At 40.9% G+C, this 27,990-nt stretch overlaps 1 protein-coding gene across 2 annotated transcripts in view; it reads left to right on the plus strand.

Moving 5' to 3' along the window:
- The window catches only part of PARD3B (par-3 family cell polarity regulator beta), a 647,317-nt gene that overhangs the window by 354,715 nt on the left and 264,612 nt on the right, over nt 1-27,990 (plus strand). For both annotated transcript variants that reach the window (XM_034786262.1, XM_034786263.1), the window contains 3 exons: nt 7,748-7,933; nt 17,300-17,470; nt 24,663-24,792. In XM_034786262.1, the coding sequence (XP_034642153.1) occupies nt 7,748-7,933; nt 17,300-17,470; nt 24,663-24,792 (487 nt within the window). The remainder of the gene's footprint in view (nt 1-7,747; nt 7,934-17,299; nt 17,471-24,662; nt 24,793-27,990) is intronic.

Consider the following 27,990-nt stretch of genomic DNA (forward strand, 5'->3'; position numbering starts at 1 on the left):
GAAGGCAATGGAGTCAAGTACCATAGTTGATGACTGGCTCACAGAGGATCAATCATCACATGAGAAGCTCAGCCAGACAGTCCTGGATCTTTTTGCTGCTCTCGGCCTCAAAGACAAGATAGCAGAGTCCACTCTCACTGCTGTTCAGTTCATCGACCTACCATTCCCCCCCCACCCACCCCCTCAAATCTCACCACTCGGCAGCAGGGAGGCCAAACTTCACACCTTAGATGTTATCAGATCTGTCACTTGCTATCTGGACTGAGTGAAACTATTCAGGAATTCTGCCAGATTGTTTCTAGTGTTCACCAACAGAATGAAGGGTCAACTAGTCTTCACCCAAAGAGTGTTGAAATGGACTGTATCAGAACATGTTATACAGTAGCGTGCTTTATACAGCATCCACCTGGAGTTCAACTCACTCCTTTACTCAGCATTACTCCTTAGTAAAGGGCTCCATATCCAATGTCTGCTTTGGCAAAGCTGCCCTACAGTCATTGTTTCAGTAGGTTCTCAGTACCCACCTCCAGGACATGAGTTACTGCTTCAGTCACCAGAAGTGGAATACATGGGGACAATCACTCAAAGAAAGGATGGTTAATTTACCCTACGGTAACTTTGGTCTTCAAGATGTTCATGTGTATTCCATAATCTCCATTCCTTTTCTGTTACTATGGAGTCGTTGGCAATCTGGATTCTGTTTTAGTTAAGGAACTGGAGAGTGATTGGAGGGCCTGCAAGGTGCAGGTGTAGCCCCACAGATTCTACTATTCAAAAGATTCCAGTTTCATAATCATAGAGCACATGTGCACCAGAAGAGGAATATCTATGGACAATAGATCTCGAAGAACCACAATTACTGTAGGCTAAGTAACTATTCTTTACTCAAGCATAACCCTGAAGTTTATTTATTTCCTTTAGGTTCATGAATATATCTAGGCAGAATTAAAATTCAGCGCCTTTTGATTTCCAATACTTGTAATTTAATATATATAAAGGGTTTCTAGGGATCATCTTGTGATGGATGCATGATCTCGGGAGCATGAAAACTTCAAAAGACTATTATATTGAGATGTGCCAAATGCCATAGGCCTTGGGAGTAGGAATACATTTTTTGTATCTATAAATGTTATATATCCTTGTGAACTAAGGATCGTATGACTAACTCTATGGGGGAGGGTTACTGAGTTTCTCCCGAGAAGTAAAATCAGTGGGGGATAATTACTGCAGACTCTAGGACTGCTAAACAACTCCAGAAAAGTACCACCTCTTGAGGTGACTTACATTTACTGGTTCATACTGTGTTCAAGAGGCCCACAGACAATGAGCTTGTGGTATAAAGGGCCAGACTGAACTGGCTGAGAAGGGCTCTCATTTTGATCCAAAAACAACATAAGATTTTATCGAAGAAGGAAAAAACCCTGCTGGAAGGGTTTCAGGGACTGGAAACCTAGTAGTGTCTCCATGTGGAAGACGAGTGACGCTGCTAAGCTTAGCATGCATATAGACTGTTTTTCCTTCGTAATACTTTTGTCCTAAAATAAATAGGCTGCACTTTGTGAAAGCTGGCTGGCCACTGGTAACCCTGGCATTGTTCCCAAGAGAGCAATCTGCAGATGCTGGACTGACGTCAAACCTGCTGGGATAGTCACCGTGAATTGCAGGGGACTGCACCTAAATCCCAGGTCTGAAGGGAGAGACGCAGGTCCTTTCCCATAGAGAGGTGAGGCCTAATACCTAAAGGGCACCCTTGAGGATACTGTGGAGGGAGCAGAGGTGCTGTTAAACACAGAACTGTGACCCACCGTACCCCTGAATTGCTTACCTGACTCTGTAGTGGAATGCAACTTCAACAGTACACTACACTTTAAGAGATGTGGGTGTATAGTCTATATACTGTGGAGAAAAATTCATCTTAATTACTGCCTGGAGTAATTCTAAAATATTGGTTGTGTTGAAAGAGAAACCCTGAGGTGATCCAGCAGAAACCCAAGTTTGTGTCACTTTGGACAGTCACTGTGTTCTTTCTGGAACAGAAACTAATTAGTGTTGCAGCTCATTGCATTCACACCATCCTCAAGTGAACTAGGATTATAGGATGATACCAGTTTTGAAGTAAAGAACTGAGAGCAAAGGTATTTCTAATAGAATTGAAGACTTAGTGCATCAGAGTAGAGGTTGCTTTACCAGACCATAAGTCTTTCAGTCAAAGATTGCTGCTCTGCTGTAAAATATTGATGTATTGGGATAGTGTTCTGGCAATGTAAGGGAAATTTAGGATTGGGGAAAGTTGCTACTAACAAATGAATATTCATGAGACTGGTTGCTCAAAAAAGGCAGTTAACTGGACAGATTCCCTTACTTTTAGGAAGTTGCAGCTGTTTACGGTCACGGTGAAGGGACATCTATTATAAAGAACAGAAGGAGTTACGAGGATGAGAATTTAAAGTTACTGGTGTACTGAAGGAAACCAAACTTTTAGGAAATATATTTGTATTTCTTCCTCTGCCAACAGAAATTTTCAGTAGGTTTTTCATTGCTGTAGTTGTCTGTGATGAAGTAATTGCTACTTGCTATGCTGAGCATCCAAGCATTTGCGGTTAGATTCCACGGAATAGGTAAGGAATGGTATGTCTTAAGTGAAGAGATAAGGACAGGGCTACTGTAGTTTCACACTGAGCTGTGGAATTGGCTTTTACGTATGATGCAGCTTTCCTCTCACCTATCCTCTAAAGAGTTGTAGTCAGTGGGATTTCATCCAGTTTCATTTCATGGCTAGCTAGTGTGTGACATTACAGTTAAAACAAACCAGGCTTAGTTTGATTTTAAGTCACAGTTAGCTGGATCTTAGGATAAACTTCACTTCATTTTTTGACTCCTTTTCCCATTTACACTGGATCAGAGGTGCCCACAATTCTTCGCCATCCTTCCAGTCCATAGCATGGGTTCATATGTCTTGGAGTTCCGTTCCTTTTCTCTTCAAACTTCTCTTAACACAGTCTTTCCACTGTATCCTTGGTCTTCCTTATCCTTTTTTGCTGTCCTTTTCCGCCCACGCTTTCTGTGCTGATCATTATCACATGTGCCGCCCACCTCAAACATGTGCTTCCCAGGCTTTCTATAACTAAGGGTATGTCTACACTGCAGTTAGACCCCTCTGGCTGGCCTGTGTCAGCTGACTCAGACTCGTGGGGCTTGGGCTAAGGAACTGTTTGATTGTGGTGTAAACATTTGGACTTGGGCTCCAGACCCTCCCCTCTCGTGAGGTCCCAGAGCTCACTCTCCAGCCCAAGCCCAAACATCTACACCGCAGTTAAACAGCCCCATTGCCCAAGTCAGCTGACATGGGCCAGCTGTGGGTTTTTAATTGCAGTGCAGACATACCCAAAGAGTTCCAAGTTCGTCTTCCCCCTGATTTCTTCCATGTGCCCTCTAAGCTCTGCTTGTTTTCCTTTCTCCTCAGTATATTGTTGTTTACTACCTATATAGTTTTTTCTTTCCTTTCCATCAGATCCACCCTTTCCAAACCGTAGGCAGGCAGGGACAAACACATGCCTTGTACACTTTTCCTTTCAGTTTGTTACTTGATTGCTGGTCCCACAGTGCTCCTGCCACCTTTTTCACAGCTGCCCATGCATACTGGGTGGTTCTTTTCAATTCTCCAGAATTCTCTCCATTGGCAGTAAGTGTATTTCCCAATATAAAATTCTTTCTTCTGATTCAGCTTCTCTCCTGAAACTCCTATCAACAGTTCTTTCTCCACCTTCGTTGCTTGCATAACTTCAGTTTGCTTTGGATTTACTTTCAAACACAGATGTCCACTCTGATACCATGTTTACCACTTCCTTTTTGCTATCAGCCAAAAGGGCCAGATTGTCATCATTCATTAGCTGGATCTTAGGGTAAAGCTGAATGTAAATATGCACCCAAGAAGGGGCAGTTTTTAAACCAATTTAGCTTTACTGCATAAGGAGCAGTTGTGAAAGGTATTAGGGGGATTGTCTGGAGAGTTCCTTGAGTAATAGGTACAAGCAGCTGTTGTTTTAAATTGAACTTTAATTTACTGAGGTTTTCTTATAATAAAATTACACAATACTTAGAGCGCTGCAGTGAAAGGGTTGTGAAACTATAAGGATTCCAAACTGGGTATTGAAGGAGAGCTGAAAGAAACCTAATACTAAAAAAAAAAAAAATAGTATTTGTCTCACTGAACACATTATAAAATCTCATTTGATACAAATAGCATGTCTAGGCACTCAGATGATAACCCAATGGATTAGTGAAAAGTACTAGTTCACAAAATAACTTTATTAAATAAATGTAAAAATTTTGTCCAAAACTTGAAGAGTTTGGTTAGCTTTTCACATGTTTTTAGTAGTCTACTTATATAGGAATCTAGTTTAAAACTGAACTCACTTATATTTAGAAACAATGTTATAAAACACGTTTGTAGTTATTATTTATAGCATACAAATATAAAGTAATTGCCTAGTTATTGTAATGTTGTCCACTAGAATTAACAGCATTTTGCAGCTTCTGTTATAAAATATTCTGTCCTTTGTAGGGACATGGCAAAAAAGAAGAAAAGACACACACACACACACACACACACACACACACACACACACACACACACACACACACACACACACACACACACACACACACACACACACACACACACACACACACACACACACACACACCTGTTCAGGAGTGAACAGTCTGTTTTATCTATGCTGTCTCTCCTGTCATCATTTAAGGACATGAGCAATTTTCCAACTTCTTCACTATAAAGATCTGTCTTACAGCCAGACTTCCTTGCACTGTGCTGAGGGGGCACAAAGGTTTCAGTTGTACTGGCCTGGTATGATGATAGGGAGTTGTTTTATGTTTTGTGTTGTTTCAGCAGCCATTTATTTTGTGATCCAAAAGGATACTGACAGAAAATCCCAGAGACTATATAAGTGAATGATGTCAGCAAGTACACCCAATATTCATGATGTGAAATGATATGATTATATGAGGTATCATGGATGTTACCTGTCCATTTCCTATGCTGTTAGTTGAAAATAAAGCTCATTTTTGGTGCAGCAAGCAAGTAGCAGGCAGAAATGTAGGTGATCCAGTTTATATAAGGCATTTGGGGTGCTATCATTGCATTAGGAGATACTTGAGATGTTTGGTGTGGTTGTGGTATATATTTCAGTGAGAAGCCAGAATTTTTTTGTTGTTGGTATTTTACTTTGGGTCCAAAATTTAGTGCCACACCTCCCTCCCTCCCCACCCTCCTCCCGCATTTTAAATGCGCACTCGCACTCTCTCTCTCTCTTTCAGTATTTATTTAGAGCCTCATCTCCATAATATCTGAGTGTTTATGCTAAAACTCATCTTCCCTCACACTGATCCTGGGATTGTCAGATTTGGGCTTCAGTTCGCTCCACATCTAAGATTTCTTATGGCTGGACAAAATACATCTTAGATGAAGGATTCCCTCTTTTGAGCCACGTTGTGGGATACGTATCTTAGCATTAGATTCCTAGCAGCCCCATTGTGGTAATATATTTCATAACTACAAATCATTAATCAGTAAGATCCAGTCTAATTAACTTCAGCTAGAGGTGAGTCTGAGGCGCTGCTCATGGGCCATGTGATTAAGTGACTTGACAGAACTCATATGATGAGTCATTGTCACAGGCGACAATACAAATCCACAAAAAGAACAGGAGTACTTGTGCCACCTTAGAGACTAACAAATTTATTAGAGCATAAGCTTTCGTGGACTACCCGAAGAAGTGGGCTGTAGTCCACGAAAGCTTATGCTCTAATAAATGTGTTAGTCTCTAAGGTGCCACAAGTACTCCTGTTCTTTTTGCGGATACAGACTAACACGGCTGCTACTCTGAAACCCATACAAATCCAGACATCCAACCATATTCTCTAATCACTCTAGCCCAGTTTCCCTTATTTATTTTTATTCATTGGCTTTGGGAACTTTTACAGGACTGTTGCCTCCATATGTTATAATTTTGTTAATTACTTATGTAAGAAAAAATGCCACAGAAAGTTGTGTACTTCAGGCGAACAAAGGCAAGAGCACAGAAGTGGAGCAAGAGTACTGGAGATAAGCTAATGTCATCAAGACAGTAATTATCAGTGTCAACACCGTGCCATTTTTGTATTTTCCAATTAAATTAAATGAATTGACTTTCATGCAATTAATTTTTAATAAATATTTGTATATGGTACATATTAGAATCAAGGTTTATAGTTCTAGCTCACTGAATAGTATGACCCCTCCCTCAGATAGTAGTTACTCTCCATCAGCAATAGTGGTACCTTAGATACATGTAAGTGAGTCATGTATTCAATTGATACTATTTCAATGGTTGACATTCACTTACATTTATTTTTTACCCTTATCTTTTTTGATCACACCTCTTGCTGCCCATGTAGGGTGTTAAATGTATTGTCTAGTGGCCTCAGTCCACTGCCAGTTGGACCAAATAATAAACTTTAAGGTCATAAAGGAACCATTATGATTATCCAGAAACCAGTCCCACAACTGGCACACATTGATACTGTGTGGACAATCTCAGCAGAGATGGCAAGGGGGTGGGGTGTGAACTTCCTTGTACCCATTGAGGTGGTACAGTAGTACCTCTGAGTTACAAACACGTCGGGAATGGTTCGTAACTCTGAACAAAACGTTATGGTTGTTCATTCAAAAGTTTACAATTGAACATTGACTTAATACAACTTTGAAACTTTACTGTGCAGAAGAAAAATGCAGCTTGTAGGCTATCTTAATTTAAATGAAACAAGCATAGAAACGGTTTCCTTATCTTGCCAAATATTTTTTTTAAACTTTCCCTTTATTTTTTTTAGTAGTGTGTGTTTAACACAGTACTGTGCTGTATTTGCTTTTTTTGGTCTCTGCTGCTGCCTGATTGTGTACTTCCGGTTCCAAATGGCTGATTGGTCAGTTCCTAATTCTGGTGTTTGTAACTCTGAGGTTCTACTATACCTCCAAGTTAGGTTTGAGGAACATTGGCAGGACAGTGTTGAGAAGTTTCCACTCCCACTTCCAGTATAGTGCTCACTTCCTGTGTGGATTAACAGAGGACTTCAGTCCAGCACCTTTGAGAAATGCTAACTTCATGTTCTGCTTTTTAAAATGGTATTTTTCTGCATATACCATTTTTCTATTAATTTTGTTTCTTACCCTGCTGCTCCAAACTTTTAAAAGATATCCAAAGCATGCACCAATTCATCCACTAAGGGTGCAATAATTTTTTAAGGATTTTACTTAGAGCGGTATGAAATTTAACCACACAACTCCTATTAAAATCAGTGAGCGCTACATTTAAGGGCAGTGGGAATTATATGAGTACATTTTTAATGTAGCTGTTTGTATATGTTTGAAATGCAGAGTCCTTCACCTTAAATGTCCTGCAGCATCAAACTTGTGGTACCTTGAACTGAAGTGTTTCCATATTCCATGTAATCATATTTATAAATATTTTTAATCATATATATTAGGTCACAAAATCATGTGACCAAATCATAGGCAAGAGCCCAAAAGCTATTGACTAGATAAAGGAACTATGGCGTAAAACTATTTTTAGTTACATGAACCTGTCCAAAGGTTTAGATCTGGGAAACCTAGAATGCACTGTGTTAATATTCTCTCTCTCTTTTTTTCTTTTTTTCTTTCACTGTTTTCATCTTTCAATTTCTCCGACAGAAAGGAGAGCCCAACTGCAGTATTCTTTCACTGGAGACCACAGAACAGCTGACCTTTGAGATACCCCTGAATGATTCAGGTTCTGCTGGACTTGGTGTCAGCTTGAAAGGCAACAAATCTCGGGAGACTGGGGCTGACCTTGGGATTTTCATCAAATCCATTATCCATGGAGGTGCAGCTTTTAAGGTATGGAAGAATTCTATTAGCTCTTGTCTTTGGTAGCATTCAGATGTTCACATGCTCTTCTAGGAGTTTTTATTGAGAGAGTTCTTGTCTTCTAACTTCCAGAAAATTACTGGAATGCTCTTCTAAATAGTGCTAATTCCAACACATCACATAATATCCCATGTACATTAACATACATAAATATATATATTTAGCTCACACACCAATATTTACCTCATAGTTAAGATTGCTCAAGTGTTTCTTTACTCTATAAAAAGATCTTACAAAGATGCATACTTGTATTGAAAAAAAATGTATATTTTTCTCCTTTTTTTTACAGTGATGTCAGAATTAAGGCTGTGCATGTGAGTGAACTTTTGCGGAATTGACTGAGCTTTGTGGTTAGTGTATTTTGGAGTGAAATGGGATTTGGGTAGAATTTCCAAAAGTGCCTACGTGAAGAGGACTTAGGCCTCCTTCATCACATAGGCATTTTTGAAAAGTCCACCCTTTGTCTCAGGCTACGTCTACACTACGGGGGGGATCGATTTTAGATACGCAAATTCAGCTATAGGAATAGCGTAGCTGAATTCGACGTATCTGATCCGATTTACCCCGCTGTGAGGACGATGGCAAATCGACCGCTGCGGCTCCCCCGTCAACGGCGCTTACTCCTACCTGGGCTGGTTCGATTTGGGGATCGATTATCACATCCCGACGAGACGCGATAAATCGATCGCCAAGAGATCGATTTCTACCCGCCGATCCGGGCGGGTAGTGAAGACAAGCCCTTAGAGTTGAGGAGTCTGTGATTGTATTTGGTGGGGGTAAAAGATGTGAATTGAGGTTTGTTTGGATGTTAATGTTGCCTAATGTTGCCTGGTGATTTCCTTGATTTTTAATTTGTGCTGATAGGAAATACACTCGAGCAACTTTAACTGTACGTTAATGGCATTTTTGGTGTGAGAATTTCCTTGGTGTGTGGTGTTTTTGTTTTAACAACAAAAGTTTTAAGTAGTCCTGGCGGGTAAGTACTGAAGGGGGAAAACTAAGCTCTGGTAGATGTCATGAGGCACACCATAGCAATGGTGGGTACTGCAGTGGACTCTTCTGCTTGTAGATTTTTATATATGGGTTGTATGTGTTGAGGGGGGATTTATAGCTTCATGGAATGTGAAGGAAGGAAGATAGTTCAGGCAAGCTCTTTTTCCAAGTTGAAAGTGCTAAACTTTGCATGCTTAAAATGTCTAACATGGAGAAAGGTGTTTCTCTGTCCCTGTGCCCCCTATGCTGCCTTCTCATTCCACGTTTGTCCCCGACCCCTATAGGTGCCTTCTGTACCCTCTGAAGTTGCGGCTTCCTTGTTATCTGTCATCCTCTAAATCACCCATTCCCCTTAATTTTTTGTAGACTTGCTAGAGTTTGAGACCGAAAGCCCTGAATTCGCATACCTAGCAAGGTCTGTCAGAATGAATGCCGATCTGGTAAGGTGCTCTGGAAGGTGTTTAGACTCCATAGTGCAGTGCGGTGTAAGAACTTGGATAGGATTGTCAGATGGGGAGGTGGCCTTCCTCATGACCTGGGAAGCAACCGAAGCTGGCTGTGAACATTCAGTACTCTGCCAGCCTCCGTGGCGCAAGAAAACAAACCAAAACAAAGTTATAACAGAAAAACCAAATCACATTTTATATTTTTATTTTTCCTCACAAATAACTCCAGGTTGGGCTTTAATGCAAGCTGAAACCCTTGTGAAATTGTACATTTGTGACTTGAGATTGTGATGTTATGTGACCTTGGGGGGGAAAAAAAATCGGTGGAAACCTGAAAAAAGCGATTTTAAACCTTTTTGAATTGTACTACAGTGGCACTTAAAAGTGTGAAGTGCCATAGAAGATTACAGTTCTTGCAAAAGCCCATTTTTGAGAGTGATTTCTGTGAATGTTCCTGTTTTAATTAAGGGATTCATACCTTGCTTTAAGTGGAGAACTCAAAACAGCCTTAACTACTGAGCCATTAGGGCAGTGGTGTCCAAATTGTGATGCATGCCCCGCTAGGGTGGTGCGTAGGAACTTTTTTTGGGGGGGGGGGGGTGGAGGAGTGGCGAGGCCTGGGCCAGCCCCTACGGGGGAGGGGTGGGAGGGCTGCCACCCAGCCCCACTCTGCCCCCAGCCATAACTCCACTCTGCCCCCACTCCACTGCCAGGCCATCTCCGCCTCTAGCCCCAGCTCCTCCCCCATCCCGAGTTCAGCCCCCAGCTGCACCTTCAGCCCAAACTCCTCTGCTGAGCCAACTGTGCCGTAATGGAGGGGATTCCATTACTGGTAGGGGGGCGGGGAGGGCATGACAGGAAAAGTTTGGACACCGCTGCATTAGGGCATTTCTGAAATAGCGTATTGCATGTAGCATTCTCTCTGGGCTGCTTTTAGTCTTTCCAGAGTTCCAAGGGTGACACCGCTGGACCCATAAAGCAGTGTAAAGACAATGAAATTACAAACTTATTTAGTGTTTACAAGAATAAAAATTCAGCAAGCCTGTGAGATAGAGAATAATGTATTCAATCTGAACTGTCAGTGGAAACCTAGTTTGTCATATTCTTATTCCTTGCCAATCAAAATATTGTTAGTATTATGGACAAAGCATGCCTTAGTTGAGGTTAACAACAGTTGCATAGAACTGATGTCTGAGCTGAGCACAAACTGATAAATCACAACATTATGACTTGTTCATCTCTCTCATGGAAGTAAGGACTCTTGTTCACTTTTTTGATGAAAAAGCACTTGAATAACTTGCTAATGTTTAGGAAATTTATTGGCAGCAAATTCACCAAATAAAATTTGAATAGAGATAGCTTTAGTGAAATTAAAAACAAGAGTCTTAATCATCTTGTCATGTAATACATTTAGCTGTTTTGGATCTATAATGTAATATTTTCTTTTGTGTTATCTCAGCAGATCCGAACAATTCTATTTTCTGTAGAAACACCTTTAATTCAGTTTGTGTAAATTCCTCTCCTGACACTAGCCTGCTGAGTAAGACAATTCACAACATTAAAAACTACACAACCACATATTTACAGCTGGTATTAAATGCCAGATGGCATCAATCAAGGCTTTAGCCTTTATATGATTGTTTAATACTTAGTTGCCTTTATTTACCTTTCCAAAAAAGGAAGGGGGTTGTTTTTGTGACAGCAAGAAAATTGATTAACCAAGAAACAAAGTTTGTTTTTCTTTGCTGGGGTTTCAAGCATCAGAATTTTACCCACATGACCTACTCCCCTTTTACCAACAATGGGATGAGCATTTTTCCCTGTTCTCCAGTTCTAGAATTGTGAGAGGGTTTTAAACTTTGTTTATTGTAGTATTGTGAATCCATGTATAATTAGAAACATATATAACAGATTTAAACTAAAATATTAACAATTAACTCGTCTGCCAAATTCCTCCCATCATCTCCCCAACTCTTTCCGTTGCTGTTGTTTATAACAGTACATTTCCCTTTGTAGAGAGTGAAATTATAAAGAACATAAGGGAAAGAATACATATAATTTCTTTCATTCTAGGGTCACTGTTTGTTTCTTTTCCCACCTGTATAGTTGCTAGCGCAGTACTTTGGGATAGATAGCTGTATCAGAAATGGATCTATGGAGGTGGTACTAAATTGTATGTTAAAGATTTTAATAGATTTTAATCTATGATAATGCAGCCTGACCACAGTGCTATTATCCTCATTTTATAGATGGGTCACTGAGAGACACAGTAACTTGGCCAAAGTCACAAAGGGTAGGGAATTGAATCCTGGTCTCCCAAGTCCCAGGCTAATCACTGGACCATCCTTCCTCTCACTGTACTTATATATGAATGCACTATTAACTACTGGGCAAAATCTGCTTACAATGCTCTAGGCATGAACCACCCAAATGACCTGTTAACAAAAGTTCCATTTCACAAGTTGTTACATTAGGGCCAGTACAACCCTTAAAACCAGACTGGATACAAAACGTCCTTTCACAAGGAGGAATAACATGCAGCAATGGAAGGGGGCAATCCAAAAAGAGGTTGCTCATTGTCCACACCTGCTTGGAACAGAATGATAAATGAGTTAGACAAAGCAAACGTGGTAAGATAATGTAAAGAGTATCAGAACTCGTATAGCTGTTGATATAAGGAACATAACTTTTGGAGGAACAAAGAAGCCAGGTATTCCTATAAAGCCTAGGGACTTCCTCAGACAGACACACACACTCATGCTGTTGCTGGACATACAACCCAAAGCTATTCTCTGACTACCAACTGGCTAGCTCCTCCCTCCTGTTTAGAGCAAAGGTAGTGGGAACTTTCTATGCACTATGAAAACAGCCTTCTACTGACACAGATAGCAAGTCCCACAGTCATTCCCAAGTCTGGATCTTCTTCAGAGTAGCCCAGTATGATACAGCCAAGTCACCACACCAACCTTAATTGTATTATGTAAATAAAGCTACTCTTTCTGAGTTTCCAATTCTCTATGTTCCTGTGGTTGGATATCTTGCACAGAACAGTCGACACCCAACTGTGAACAACTATAAATTTCCTTGCATCAATTTAAAAAGAGTGTGTGTGTGTGTGTGTGTGTGTGTGTAAATCAGGACTTCTAACATTTATGTTAAAAGCCTTATGTATTGGGAATTTTAAATTCAAATTTGCACTTATTCTGAGCATTTGCCCCTGCAGTTTATTGTACTAGATTCTAGAACCAAAAACACTTGGATTTAAGCACATGTATTGCTTTTCAGTAAACCAAGGTTCTTTTGTGAAATTGTGACTACTGCAAAATCAAGATGTTCATAACCCTTTAGGCATGAGGATGATCTCAGTATCTCACTTTTGTGGCTGGAATGTAAAAACGAATCTGGTCTTTGTTATATTGTTAGATGTTACAGTTTTGAAAAACAACCTCCTCCCACACAATCACAATTGGTCTTCAGAAGAGCATGAATACAGGATTTGCAGATCAGCTTGAAGTCATCAGATTATTTCTTACCCTTTTATAGATCACACATACCAGCAAGAGACCAACAAATTTGTCTCAGCATTGCAATCGATGTAGTGCTACAAATTGGATATTTATTCATGGAAAGTGCCTTTTTATGTTGTCCAAATGTCTTTAAAGTGTCAGAGTTTGAGACTTCTTTCACTGATGTCTATTTTCCAGAATGAAAAGAATGTATTAGGTTATGTACAAAATGCAAACAATTTGGTTGGTTAGTATTATCTCTTATCAGTCTGGACAGAAGGTCTGAAGATGGGCCAACATTTTTCAATGACTTCTGAAATTTTAGCACAGTGATTTAACTCACTTGTTTGAGCAGGCAGTGAAGAAACCCAGTAAATAAATTGTGGAAAATGTAGGGGGAAATTGAAATCTTTAGGCTAATTTTTATATATCTTATAGATTTTTAGAGAATCCCAACTCATGCAGTTTACCCACAGAGACCACCAGAATACCTAGTGATCATTGGATAACTTAAGTCCTCCAGCCGTTAGTGTCTTAAAAAAAAAATTAGTGACATGGAAAAACTTAATAATCCTAATAAGAATCCTGATGCATTTAAAGAACCGTACAAGATTAAACCACTGTTCTACTTGATGGCCTGGTCTATACTACCCGCCTGAATCGGCGGGTAGAAATCGACCTCTCGGGGATCGATTTATCGCGTCCCGTCGGGACGCGACAATCGATCCCCGAATCGGCGCTCTAACTCCACCAGCGGAGGTGGTAGTAAGCGCCGCCGACAAAAAGCGGCAGAAGTCGATTTTGCCGCCGTCCTCACAACGGGGTAAGTCGGCTGTAATACGTCGAATTCAGCTACGCTATTCACGTAGCTGAATTTGCGTATCTTAAATCGACTCCCCGCTGTAGTGTAGATGTACCCGATGATTGCTCTTTAATGGCCCACATCAACATCCTTTTGTGATTTTTGCAAAGAATGTACTCTTTGGCTTCAATAGCTATAAGTGAGGTATTACCAATGTACATGACATTTGCAGTTATATAGGACAGGATGCTAAAGATGCTTTCATCTGAGGACAAGATGCTAAGATGCTATTGAGATGAATGTGCTTAGATGCATCCTATCACTCTTTAATTGTATTGTTTTCAATTTCCTGTCTTGTACATATTGGCAGGGCACTTGGTAGTGGAATCCTGCTCCTCCTACACACATCCTCCTCTGTAGCGGAAATGCAGTAGAACTACTACTGTAAGCTTTTCAGGGCAGAGATTGTTTCTTCCTGTATGTTTGTACCACATCCAACACAATGGAGTCCAAGTCTCTTCGGAGGCTCTAGATACAATAGTAATGTAAATATTAGTCGTTAATTGTATGGGGTGGGTCAGGGAACAGAATGGCTGCACTGAATGCCAGGAACGGTTCACTCAGAGGGAAGAAGGTCAAAGGTGGTCCCAGGGAGTGGCCAGAGTGTGATTTAAGGGGGCAAACTCCACATAGGAGAATACAGTGCCATGGCCACTATTGCAGTCAAAATGCTAAGTGTCCTGTGGCCTGCCTACAAATAGAGATGGCCATAAATTTCCCTTTTGCTTTGATTCCCCACATAAATCACATTTACTCAGACTATGCCAGGGGACATTAATTTCATTCTTAATGACTGTGGCCCACTTGCAGGTTCAAAGATAGAATGAAAAAATACCTAATTTGTTCAGACTCTAAAAGTTGTTTTCCTAATCAAAAGGCAGAAAGAAATCTTTTAGAGATAAAAGGAAAAGTACAAATACTGTACAGCAGAACAAACATGTAGCTTGTCTTGAGCCATGTGGATTATCGTGCAGTACAGTGTACTAACACTAGACCATAACACCAGTAATGTGCAAATCTGAGTTTGAGGGTTGTTCAAACATTTTCCCCACTTCTCAAAATCACAGAAAGTCTCTGTGCTAAATAACTTTCTCCTGATCCCCTGCAAAAACAGTATTCAGCTGCCTTCCAACTGTTTATTATCTTTGGTGGAATGGTTTAGTAGTTCTAAATGCACTGCATTGTAAAACATGTAGGACTACTTTGCTTTTATTCAGTCCATCATGTCATGAGCTTTGCATTTAAGCCTATCACATTTAAAGAGGTCAAAAGAGCTTTTAAGAACTGACTTTATAAAAGACAGCCAACATTTGCAGAAATACTAAATCTCACATGAAAGAATTGCAAAGCAAAAACCTGACAGTACAGGAGTTTCTAAGACTGTACTGATTAATTAAAAATAATTTATTGGCATATTCCTGTATGTAGGCTAAAATTTGAAAATGTCGAGTGTGTACTTGTACATATTTGTGAAAGCAGCTTCAACAGATTTTTAAGCAAGAGGGCTTACTCACAGATATATGCACAGAACAGGAAAGAGACTATGGGATTGTACGAGAAGAATATGAATCTGTTTTAAAAAAAAAAAATCAAAATCTTTAGAGGCTTACAAAAAGGCGGCTTTTTTTCCCTCATGCTCCCCTTGAAATCAAGGGAATCATTATTTTCAGTGAATTTTATTAGGGTACAAAGGAATTATAACTGATGTGCAAGTAATCAAGGGCCCTGTCCCAAAGTGTTAATTCTTTTCACCTTCACATATCCTAAGGCACCATTTTTTGTATGGGGTGGAAGGGTGGAGCTAGCATATTCCTTTGGCTATATGTAAATTTATGTTGGCATCAAACACAAACAATGGAGTGTTTTCCATTATATTCCTCCCAAATGGTACTACTGCTTCCTGTGCTCTTTTCCTGGTCCCTCTCTACGAAGGTCAAAATCATCCTTATTTTCTTCTGTCCTTTCACCCTCCCTCATTGTTTCACTCATCTTTCAGTCCTCTCCTTCCTCCTAGTCCCTTCCTGTTTATTTTCCTTTTCTGGCCTCTATTGTTCCGTTTAGTACTATGACAGTGCTTTCTCATCGTACCCTGCTCTGGTAACAATGATTGATTCCCAGTTCCAGCTAAAATAATAGTTAAGAAAACTGGGTTTAACATGGCTACTGTCACTCACACAAAAATCATTTAGTTAGACCTGGCAGCAATGCTACAAGAGTTAACTGAACATCCGTGTGATAGAAAAATAAAAATGGAAAAGTATACACATTTTGGACTGCACAGCTATGAGATGTATAAACAGTTCTGATGAGGGCATTATGAAGAACACATAAGTGAACCAAATTCATTTTAAGCCAGCTAATGTTTTTTTGGTCCCACTTCCTTTCCTGCTATTCTTTCAGCCCTTCTTCCCATTCATGATAGATTTCTTCAGTCTCACCCCTTTCTTTTTCTTCTTTCAGAGTTCTGACACCAACTTGATAGTTGTGAACTGACTGAACTCTATGGGTATGTCTTCACTACCAACGTAGCACTTTAACATGGCTTTGTAGTCACGGCACCAGTGCTGGGAGAGCTCTCCCAACGCTATAAAAAAAACCCACCCCCATGAGGGGAGTAGTTACCAGTGCTGGGGGCGCGGCTCCCAGCGCTGGTGCACTGTCTACACTGCCACTTTACAGCTATGAAACTTGCATCGCTCAGGGGGGTGTTTTTTTTACACCCCTGAGCACGAAAGTTTCAGCGCTGTAAAGTGGCAGTGTAGACAAGGCCTAAGAGAAACCTTCAATTCTTGATCAGCAGAATTTCTCTGTATTTTTATTTCTCTGTATTCTCTGCATACAGAAACAGATATTAATAAAAGTACCAATATGCCTAGTAAAGGCAGAAAATAAGTGTCCATACGTTTATTATGCCTACAGCTGTCAGCAAACTCTGGCAATGAAAGTGAATGGATTTCTTCAAAAACACAAACCGCTCTAGATGGCACAACTTCAATTTTGTTATTGGCAGCACGGTTAGCTGTTAAAATACATGAAGAGCTTTTCATTAAAATGTGGATGCTTTCGTCTTAGTGACCATTCTGTATGAGAACACTTCCTTATATGGTGGCATATTAACTATGGCATGATGAGCACTATAGGACAGAGTAATTTGTGGAGCTGTATCATTTCTTAGCAGATTCTGACAACAGATGCACAGAATTTAAAAATATGCTGCAATGTTCATTCTTGGTTGTACAACTGATACTAACAGATGTGGTATAAGTTCTCTATCCCAGAGTCCATATTCCCATTTTCTTCTCTTTAGGACTGGCACAAAGTGCCTATGCTTTTGTAATTGTCTCGTGAACTGTACTTCTCAAATACTGGGAATTGGCCAGCTAGCGCTACCTAGACTTTTTACATAGACTTGGTGATATTTACAACTGGATTGTATGTAGCTTCTAAGAAAGAAACACGACTGTATCGTGCTCTCCTATATATGTTGCCCCTACATGGTATTACTTTAATATTTTTGGTTGCCTTCTAGGATGGCCGCCTGCGAATAAATGACCAGCTGATTGCAGTGAATGGAGAGTCTCTTCTGGGGAAATCCAACCATGAAGCCATGGAGACACTGAGACGTTCCATGTCTATGGAAGGGAACATTCGCGGGATGATTCAGTTGGTGGTTCTCAGGAGACTGGATAGACAAATGCAGGTGATGCAAAAAACTTGTTCATGAGTTAGACTTACTTGTGGTAAGCAAAGTATTGTATTCACAGTTCCATTAATAATAGCTATTGGGGCAATTCTCCATCCACCATTTTGAAAATATCTTCCTATTTCTATGTGCGTCTTAAAGATACTGGGTGAAAAATCTTGGCCTCATTGAAGTCAATGGCAAACCCCCTAATTGATTTCAATGGGGTTACAATTTCACTCACCGTATGGCTTTAACTAACACTTAAAAAATAAACTCATTTAAATTATAGTTCTGACTCCCTAAACCTGGCACATCCCTGCACTGATTCAAAAGAGCGCATTAGTACTTGCATTAAGCAAAGCCACTTTTTAAAAAAGTTACTACAGTTTTGAGTTCTTGAATTTTTTGAACTCAGCTCTAGGAAATGAGGTAAACGATCTGTCTGTGTGCCTTTACTATTCTTGTAAAGAAATATGCTGTCTGCCCTTGGCTTCTGGAGGTGCTTATCCACCCGTCACACTAATTTTAACGTTCACTTTTAAATAACAATTTTTTAGTGGATTTTCAATATATATATATATACTGTTCACAAGAAACAGATACAACTGTGATTAAGATCAAAAAGAAAAAAGGGCCTTTAGAAATCATGTGATAGTACTCTGGGTGAATGTTTGAAAATAATATTTTGTGTATGTATTTATATATAAAAGATAAGAGAGAATGGTTGTTCTGGGGAAGGGAAGCTGTCTTCCCTTAAGCTGTGAACAGTTAACTCTATATGGTAGATTCCACTTCACTAGTTATATTTAAACTTGCTTTACCTCCCACCTGGATTGACATTAAAAAAAAAAATTGCTAAATTTTATACTGTTACTGCACTGGGAAGTTGCTTTTCACAAGGCTGTCTCATGTGGATACACTGTGACACAGCAGAGGGGAGACAAGGAAAGCAAGTGTGTACTTTACCTGGGGCATTTTCTGAGATTACTGGCTAATATTTTCAAATGTTTTCCTGTAGGAGACATAGACCCTTTATAGTCTTATTACCACAATTAGACAATCAATGGTGATACCACTCTAGACAGGTTGAAAGCATATTCTAGGGTTATTATACTTAAATTTAAGAAAGCAAATTGATTCAACTGCAGTTATCTTTCATGGTCTGTACCTTATGTAAAACTAGTATTATGCATTTATATTTATTCTGTGTTCTGATGAAGTATGAATGATAATCCACCGACTGAGAAAACTAGAAAGAAAGCTTATCATTGCTACCTTCTATTTTTAAAAAGTCAACTTTGGCAAAAATACTACAACTGAATTATTGATGTAATAAAAATACAAGAAGCTGCTTTTCATAGTCAGAGTATATAGTTTTATACATTACCCAGATGTATGAAACACATAAACAATTCTGACACATGCCCTGTGAAGAATACATAATGAGCTCTTGATTGAATCAAATTCATTTTAAACAGAAATTAATTTTTATAGAATGTGCTCGAGGTTCAATTGTAATTCCATTTGAGGCTGGAGACTATAGCAAAACGGGCCATGACCCATTCTTTCTCTTCCCCAAAACTGTTTCCTGCCTACTACATTCCAGCTTGGTATAAGCAGAATATGTTTTAAAATCCATTATTTGTTTTATTGGTCAGGACACTAATGGAGGCCTTCCATGACAGCTCTGTTTTACAAGCTGAATACTCTAATTAAGCTGGTTACTGATCAGTTGTTGGGATATCGATTGTGTCATTTATCAAAGAGCTGGAAAAGCAGATTTTTTTGGGGGGGTGGTTTTTGTTAATTTAAGGCTGCCTCTCCCAGTGGGTCCCCATCTTTAATTTAGTAGTAGTAGTTTGTATCAGTGCAGGGGTTGATTTTAGCCGGCATTATACTTGCAAAAGGTAATAGATGTGGATCACTTGGCATAAGGAATAGGTGTTAAATCTTCCCAATGTAACTTAAAGAATTCTGGTACACCGGAGGCATGTACAATTGTTAACCATGGGTGTTCCCCATACTAAAGAGACTCTGAATATACTATTTAACTGTCTGTGAATGGAACATTCTAATGAGGTGGAGGGGAAAACAGTCAACATGTTATTTGGCCAGTGGCTACTGAAAGAAAAGAAGAAGCTTATGAGACTAGGTCTGTAGCTGTCTCTGTGTTGTCACCAGTAGCCTGTCTTTCTCTGGAAAATCACTAGTCTTATCAGGCAAAAGAAGAACCATGTAATGATCAGTGGCAAATGGCAACGCTCACTGACAGATGCAAAAGTGAGAAGGGGTGCAGATGTTGGCAGCCACCACCACCTTGTGACAGCTTCCATCAAGCTAAAACTGAGAAGTGTGGGTCCACCAAACAAGGGACAGAGACATTATGATATTGACAAGCTAAAGTCCCTTGAAATACAGAGAGCCTTTGTTCTGCAGTTAAAGAACAGGTTTGAAGCACTTGATGAAGAGAAGGGGAATGCAGATGAGGAGATCAACAAGAAGTTGGACAAAGTAACAGCAATTTATAAACAGAGCAGTGAAGCCTGTCTAGGCTACAGGCAGAAGAGAAGGAAGTAGTGGGTTACACCCAGCACATGGAACACCATACTAACCCTGAAGAAAAAAGTTTTAGACACAAAATCCCCGAAGCAAAAGGACAAATACCATGAGCAGTATAGCAAGGCACACTGGGAGGTCAAACGCCTTGTGAGAGCAGACAAACTGCATTATATTGATAATCTGGCAACACAAGCAGAGGATGCAGCTGCTTGTGGTGAACAAGGAACCGTCTACAAAATGATGGGGCTTATCAGTGGTAAATGGCAGACACCAACAAACACTCTCATCAGGGACAAACAAGGACACCTGCTAACAATCGAAAAAGAACAAGAAATGCGCTGGACAGAGCTTTTCAAAGAATTGCTGAACAGGGAGCCACCTAAAGAGGAAGCAAACATCCAGGAGGCAGAAGAAGATCTTGATATCAACACAGACACCCCAACTAAGGAAGAGATCATTCAAGCCATCAAATCCTTAAAAAATGGGAAAGCTTCTGGCAAGGATAACTTGAATGCAGAATTTTTGAAGGTAAATCCTAAATTAGCTGCATCTATCCCGACCCCTCTATTTAGATCAGTCTGAGAAAGGGGAAAAGTGCCAGATGAGTGGACCAGTGGGGTTATAGTGAAGATACCAAAGAAATGAACTCTCAGTGATTGTAATAACTGGCGTGGTATCACATGTTTATCTGTGCCAAGCAAAGTATTGTGTAAGATCATAGTCCAGTGTATATCAAAGGCAGTTGATAGTGTTCTGAGAAAAGAGCAAGCTGGTTTTTGGAAAGGGCGTGAATGCACAGATCAGATCTTCACTCTACAAAACATAATAGAACAGTGCTTAGAATGCAACGGCAACTCTACATACATTTCATAGACTTTAAGAAGGCTTTTGGTAGCATTCACGGGACCAGCTTATGGTGCATTCTGTGGGCATATGGAATTCCTTTCTATATAATCAACGTCATCAAAAGCTTCTATTTCAACTTTACATGCAGTGTTGATCACAGTGAGCTCAGTTTTGAAGTCAAAACAGAAGTACGTCGGGGTGTCATGTCTGCAATCCTCTTCAACATTGCCATCGACTGGGTAATGCGGCGTAAAACAGAAGACATGCCAAGAGGCATTAAATGGACACTCTTCTCATCGCTAGAAGACCTGGACTTCGCAGATGATGTCGCTCTCCTATCACATATGCAACACCATATACAAGAAAAAACAACCCGACTCAATGCATTCAGCCAGCATATTGGACTGAAAATCAACTGCAATAAGACAACTATCATGACCTTTAATGTTGCTTCACCATCTCCAGTACGGATAGAGGATTATGTTCTCACCAATGTAGAAACATTTACATATTTGGGCAGCACCATCAGCCAGAACGGAGGAACAAGCCAGGACAATCTGGAACAAAATCAGGAAAGCCAGGAACACCTTCAGTAGCTTAAATACAGTCTGGAAATTATCAAAATACAATACCAAAACCAAACTGAAGATTTATCAGAGCTGCGTACTTTCAACACTACTTTATAGTGCAGAATGCTGGGGAATGAGGAAGTATGACATGTCCAAACTGTCTTCATTCCATACAACCTGCCTCAGCAAAATCCTCCGTATCTTTTGGCCCAGAACAATCTCAAACCAAGATCTATTGACACAGTGCAGTCAAGAAGATCTGAGCACCATCATTGCCAGGAGATGGATCGGTCATGTGCTTCCGATGGAAACTGATTCCATTGCCAGAATAGCAATAAGATGGACACCTAAAGGCAAGCGGAAACGAGGCTGCCCGAAAACAACATGGCGATGAGCTGTGAAAGCTGAGCTGAAAAACCTGGGGCACAGCTGGGGAACTGTTGAAAGACTTGCCAGAAACAGACTGGAGTGGTGGAGCTTCGTCACTGCACTAAACTCCAGAGGTGTAATAGGAACATGATGATGATGATGATGAAAAGTTTCAAAGGCAATTTAACCCAGTCTCTATTGCTTTGAGCATAACTTTGCAGACATGCCCCCTTGCATGCATTTTTCAGTACCATCAGTTATGCGCATAGAAGATAAAAGTTATACACACAAAACGCATAATCTGTGTGCACAAGTGATAGTACCCGAAAAGGGATGCATAAGTGTTGGTGCCTGTGTTGCACTCTCAGGACCAGGCGTGCTGTTTAAAACTGGAACATTTTATTAAAATCGTAATCAGAATTAGGCAAACACAGAGTGTGCAAAAGCCCACTGCAATAGAGGCCTTGGCTACACTTGCAAGTTACAGCGCTGTAAAGTCTCCCCCAACGCTGTAACTCACTCCCCGTCCACACTGGCAGGGCACTTACAGCGCTGTATCTCCCTGGGTACACCACTGCAGGTACTCCACATCTCCGAGAGGAATAACAGCTGCAGCGGAGTGGCTATGACTCACAGGTGTGAGTGTAAACGCTTGCAGCGCTGTACTAATCACCTTGTCAAGTGGCCAATCCTCTCCATTGTTGTGACCGGCTGCAGGAATGCGGAAGTGCCGGTTTCAAAGCTTGTACCACAGAGAAAAGCAAACAGTTTGCAGCTTGCTTTGAGTGAGTGAATGAATGAGCAGGGGGCCGGGAGTTCGGAACTTGCAAAATAGAGAGCTGACATGCTCCAAAAAGCACTTCTCTCCCCCCACACTCCCTATCACAATCCACCCCACCCCCCCATTTTGAAAAGCACGTTGCAGCCATATGAATGCTGGGATAGCTGCCCATAATGCACTGCTCCCAGCACAGCTGCAAATGTTACAAGTGTGGCCACACCACTGTGCTGGCAGCTATCAGTGTGGACAGACTGCAGCGCTCTTTCCTACTCAGCTGTACGAAGACAGGTTTACCTCACAGCGCTGTACAGCTGCAAGTGTAGCCAAGGCCAGAGTCTTCCAGGAGTGCTAGACTCTTCTTTCACCACACCCTGCTCCCTTTGACCTCTTCAGCACAGTTCCTTGCCTTAAAGTAGGGGTCTCAAACTCCTGGCCTACATCTGTGGCCCGAGAACTTCTCCAATGTGGGGCTCCAGCAATTTTGGGACCGGGTCTCTCCCTTGGCCCCGCCTGCCACCCCCACATGTGCTACCCCCTGCGCGTCCCCTGGGCGATTTAAAATGGCCCTGGGGCCCTGCCCACCACTGGCATCACAGTGGAGCTGAGTGGCTTCCAGCTTGCTCACTCCACGTGGCTGCTGGTCCCTCCCTGCGGCCCCGGGACGGGGCTGTGCCTCTACACACTGCCCCCACCCCAAGCATCCCTGCAGCCAATGGGAAGCTGCAGGGGCGGTGCCTGGGGGCAGCAGCGCCCGGAGGCTCCCCGGCCTGCCCTGCCTTGGAGCCCCAGGTAAGTGCTGCACCCCCTGATCCTCTCCCAGAGCCTGCACCCACACCCCCTCCAAACATACTCCCTCCTGCCTCCAAACTCCCTCCCAGAGCCTGCAGCCCCTCCCCACACCCCATCCTGTCCCCAATCTCCATCCCAGAGCCTGCACCCCCTTCCCACACATCTCCTCCTACCCCCAAATTCCCTCCCAGAGCCTGCAACCCCACCCCCTCCTCCTGCACCTCCACTCCCTGCACCAGTCCAGAGCCTGCATCCAGCACCCAAACTCCCCAGAGCCTTTGGCAGGTGGGGGCGGAGTTTTGGGGGGTGGGTTCTGGGCAGCATGAGTGACATTATTGGCCCATTTGGAGGATTTGAGGACTGGTGCTGGCCCTAAGGTAAATTGAGTTTGAGACCCTGCCTTAAAGGGACAGGATGTAGGTAAATATAGCCTTGGCATTCCATCTACTTCTTACTAAAAGATTCTAACATACATGTTCTAAAATGTTTAAATGCTACAACTGCAATATGAAATCCGCTGGCCCAGGTGAAGTCAACTTTGTAAAATGAAGGCCAAGTGGAGGCTCCTTTCTGGTTATGTATCAGCTTTTCAAAGAAACTACAATATTGAGAATATCATTCTACCTGGTAATAATTAGCCAAAGCATTTTACTGTCTATATTAATAATTTCCCCTGGACAACAACTACAGAAGTGCCTTTTTGAGTTTGTCCCAGTTTGATAAATTGTGCATTTTTTAACTGCAACTGTCAGGAGAATAAATTAGGAGCTGCAATATGGATATGGGGTTGGGGGGGGGAAATATCTCAAAAGAAAAACAGACTAGAGGTGTGGCAAAAGTTTGTTCAGCTGCCAGCCAGAAGACCTAGGTTTAGGGGTTACAAGGCTGCTTTAGTGTGTGATCATCAGAGCATACACACTCAGTCTCTGAGCGAAGGGAACCAGCTGGCTGGCAAAGAAATATCACTGGCATTGCCTGTGCCCTTATGTTGACAATACCACAAGCTGCCCTCGCAGATGGAGGAATAACATGAAGCCAGTTGTGGGTCAGAAAAGAAGTCCTTTTCTCTGTTTATCATCCTTAATGATCATTTCTCATGTAAGGGTAATCTCTTTTTTCATGGTCAGCAATGGTCTGAAGACATCTTTCATGTTTCTCTTTGCAGAGTTAATAATGTACAATAAACGCCTGACAAATAATGCACAAACCCCAGTGTGATTTAGTGATTACTGTTCCTTGGCTCTGTTGGACATTTATTTTTTACATTAAAATATGTGATTCTCTTTCTTCTTAGGAACACTCAGATCATGGTTTTTTTCCAAAACGAGCACTTGAGGGCAGTCAGACCTTTACCACTATCTCCAGGCGCAATGATGCTGTCCTGCAGCAATTTGTAACTTACAGTCCTCAGGAAAGACTAAAAGGTATGTACTGTACAGCCTTCTTCATGCCAAAAAAAAAAAAGTGCTCTTTTTGTTTTCAGAAATCCATATCAACTAGAAAAACAGTTAATTAGAGTAAGTGCAGGCTCTGTTACTTTGAAGCTTGAAGATCCGGGGAGGGTGGGAGAGCTGACTCAGAAGTTGTGAATTAAATTCCTGGCACACGTTCCAGTTTAAGTAACAGTTTCTAGCTCACTGCCCAACACGTAAGTTTGGATAAAAAACAAATGATGATTGCAAAATATATATTGTCAAAATGTTTATTTTCTATACATCCTTGATGGGTACAGTGATTATTTTTAAAAGCAAATTGTCTAGTTTGTGTCACATTTTATAATCCAGTAGGAATTTATACTATACCATAATATTCATAAGATTTGCTATTTTAGTTTATTAAGATTTAAAATATTTTTAAGGTTCGAAACAGACCCTTAATGTACAATAGAATTAGGACAACATATTTACATACCCCATTCCAGACTTTGAAACTAGTAACTATAATTTTCTTAGTCTGTAAATAACTGAGTACAACACCAAGCTTTAACACTGACACTTTGTTCCTACCTCCTCCCCGTACCAGCAGAAAAACCCCACTGGCGGCCATGTATAGCCTTGACGCCACAAGGTATTTAAGCATATGCCTAATTTTAAGCATTTGAGAAGTCTCATTAGGTGTTCTCACCCATTCAGTGGGACTCCTCATGTTCCTAATCAGGCACTTTTTAAAGTACCTAGATAAGGATCAGAATAAGTCCTGTTTGGAAGAGCTATACTTTCTGAGGGATCCTAGCAGCAGAGGTTGCTAGTGTGTGTCTTTTTGTTTTGCTCGTTCTTTGTGTTACATTTTTGAGGGGCTAAAGGAAAGAGACAACCCACCACGATGTGAGAGGTGAATGAATGTTAGATGTTGAGAAGACACCACAGACATAGGGCAAAGAGAGACCCCTTTATGAGGGAGGAAAGAGAGAGAGAGAAACCAAGTCCTGAGAAGATATGCGTGATGTCAGTCAAAGGGCTAAGGAGAGAGAATTTTAAATATTACTGAGAAACTAAGTGAAGTATCTTTGTATTGTGACTTACATTTAAAAAAAGATTTATTTAGTGAAATCAAATAGAATTGGGGGGGTGGGGACGGGGAGAATGGGACACGCATTTGCCTAGAGTAGCAAAATACCTAGTAGAGGGTTCTGTATATCAGAGCTGAAATCCTTCAGGTAGATGTGAGCAGAGGATATGGCCCTAAAATAATACAGTGCACATACATGTGACATGTATTTTACTGTAGAAATAGTTGTTTAATTTTGAACATTTAACCTACTTTAACCCACATTCCTCTCAGTGTTACCCTTTTCTCCATGCCCACCCCCATATCATTTGTTACAAAAAGTTTTTGCATTTTCTTTTATAATAGGCTCCGATCCTACAATGGTATCTGCACACGTGAAACCATGCAACCCCACAGGGCCCCAGTGAACCCAAATGTGCTTGTGTGTCTTCCCACACTGAACAAGTTGCAGGATTACAGTCTTATATCGGATACAGGGATTGTCTCTTGCTATATGTTTTCATGGTGCCTTGCCCATTGAAGTTCCAGTCCTGATCTGAAACTTTGGGTGCTACCATAATGTAAATAGTAATAAAAGATAGCAGAGATGTCAATACAATACCCAGTGTGCCCAATGCAAAAAAAAATTTGTGGCAGAATTTGAATTGTGTTTAATAAATATACTCTCAGTTAATGTTTTCAAATAAGTTACTTCTAATGCTAGTCACTACTCTACACATAAGACTGTTCTAGAAGCTCAATAAAAATAGATTGAAGCTTGGCTTATTAATACTAGATTTTTTTTAAAAGGATCTTTTTTGTTATACACGAGCAAGATCAAATGTAATGTCTGAGGAAAAGCTGTTATAGCCAAAACATTACATTTTGTCTTGCCTGTGGATATTTCAATAAAGGAGGGTTTTTAATCCAATATTGAAATGCCAATGTTCAGTCTATTTTTGCATGAATAATGCTTGCCACCCACAGGTCCCTACTTTTTTTTCTTGCCAAGCTGTTGTTCAGAAATAGCAGTTTTAGAACAACCTCTTCGAGAAGCAATACTTCAGTGCCAGCAACTTCACATTTCTGGTGCTGAAAGATTACTGGAATCTGCCTCATCAGAAGCTCTTTTACATCCAAAAAATGATCAGAGTTGCAAGGGAATTGATGTCATCTCTCTAGTTAAGAAATATTGTAAAGATAAAGTATCTACCCTACAATAGCTTCGCATGCTGAATCTTCATGGTTGTACAAGTATCTACATTTAAAAGTGGCATGTGTGCATGAAAAGATTAATTGATATAGAAAATAACTATTACTATTTTATTTTTAAAAATTTACATGCTATAAAAACAATACCAGAAACATTCCCTACTCCAAATGGCATAAAACCTAAGGCCCAACTGTCACAGTTAGTGAGCTACTTGCACTGTTGACCCACTTGGTCTCTTAGACACATGAGGGAAGTGCGCTCTGTCTCAAGCCATATCTTCTCTCCTGGATTGGAATCATGCAATTCTCCTATTCTCAGATCAGGCCTTGGGCCACAACCTCCTGTAATTTAACCATGCTTATCTTAGCAGATCTGATTTATCTTCAGTACCTGCAGCTTTGTCCCCTCCAGGTGCTATGATAGTGGTAACCAGTGACCAGACAGCCATCTTAAAGCAAAGTGTTATTTATTTAGAACCAAAACATTTAAGAGAACATTTTAAAATAATAAGCCAGTCTGTATGCAGACCTGTCTACTGAGAGCTTACCATCTCTCTGATGTTACTGTGGCAGGCCCATGCCCAGCTCCCTCAGACTCCCTGTGCAGAGCCTCTCTTTATGCCACCCTGTCCCCCGGGACAGCCCTTGACAGCTGACCCCTCCTTCTCTCCTGAGAGGGGCTTTTTAACTGTTTGGTGCCTTTTTTGGTTTCTAGGCCCTGAGCCTGGCAAAACAAACCATATATCTTCATGGGAGACAGGATATAGGATCCTCAAAGCTAACAGCTGTCTTCATTGTCTCTCAAGTGTGTGCTGTGGTGATCTTCTCTGGAAGCCATGGTGTTGCCTTCCTGCTTGTTTTTTTCCAACAGCCTCTACTAAACTAGATGAATATATTCATTCAGGAAAGTCTAATAGCCCAAT

This window comes from Trachemys scripta, chromosome 11, assembly GCF_013100865.1.
Source record: "Trachemys scripta elegans isolate TJP31775 chromosome 11, CAS_Tse_1.0, whole genome shotgun sequence".
NCBI lineage: Eukaryota > Metazoa > Chordata > Testudines > Emydidae > Trachemys > Trachemys scripta.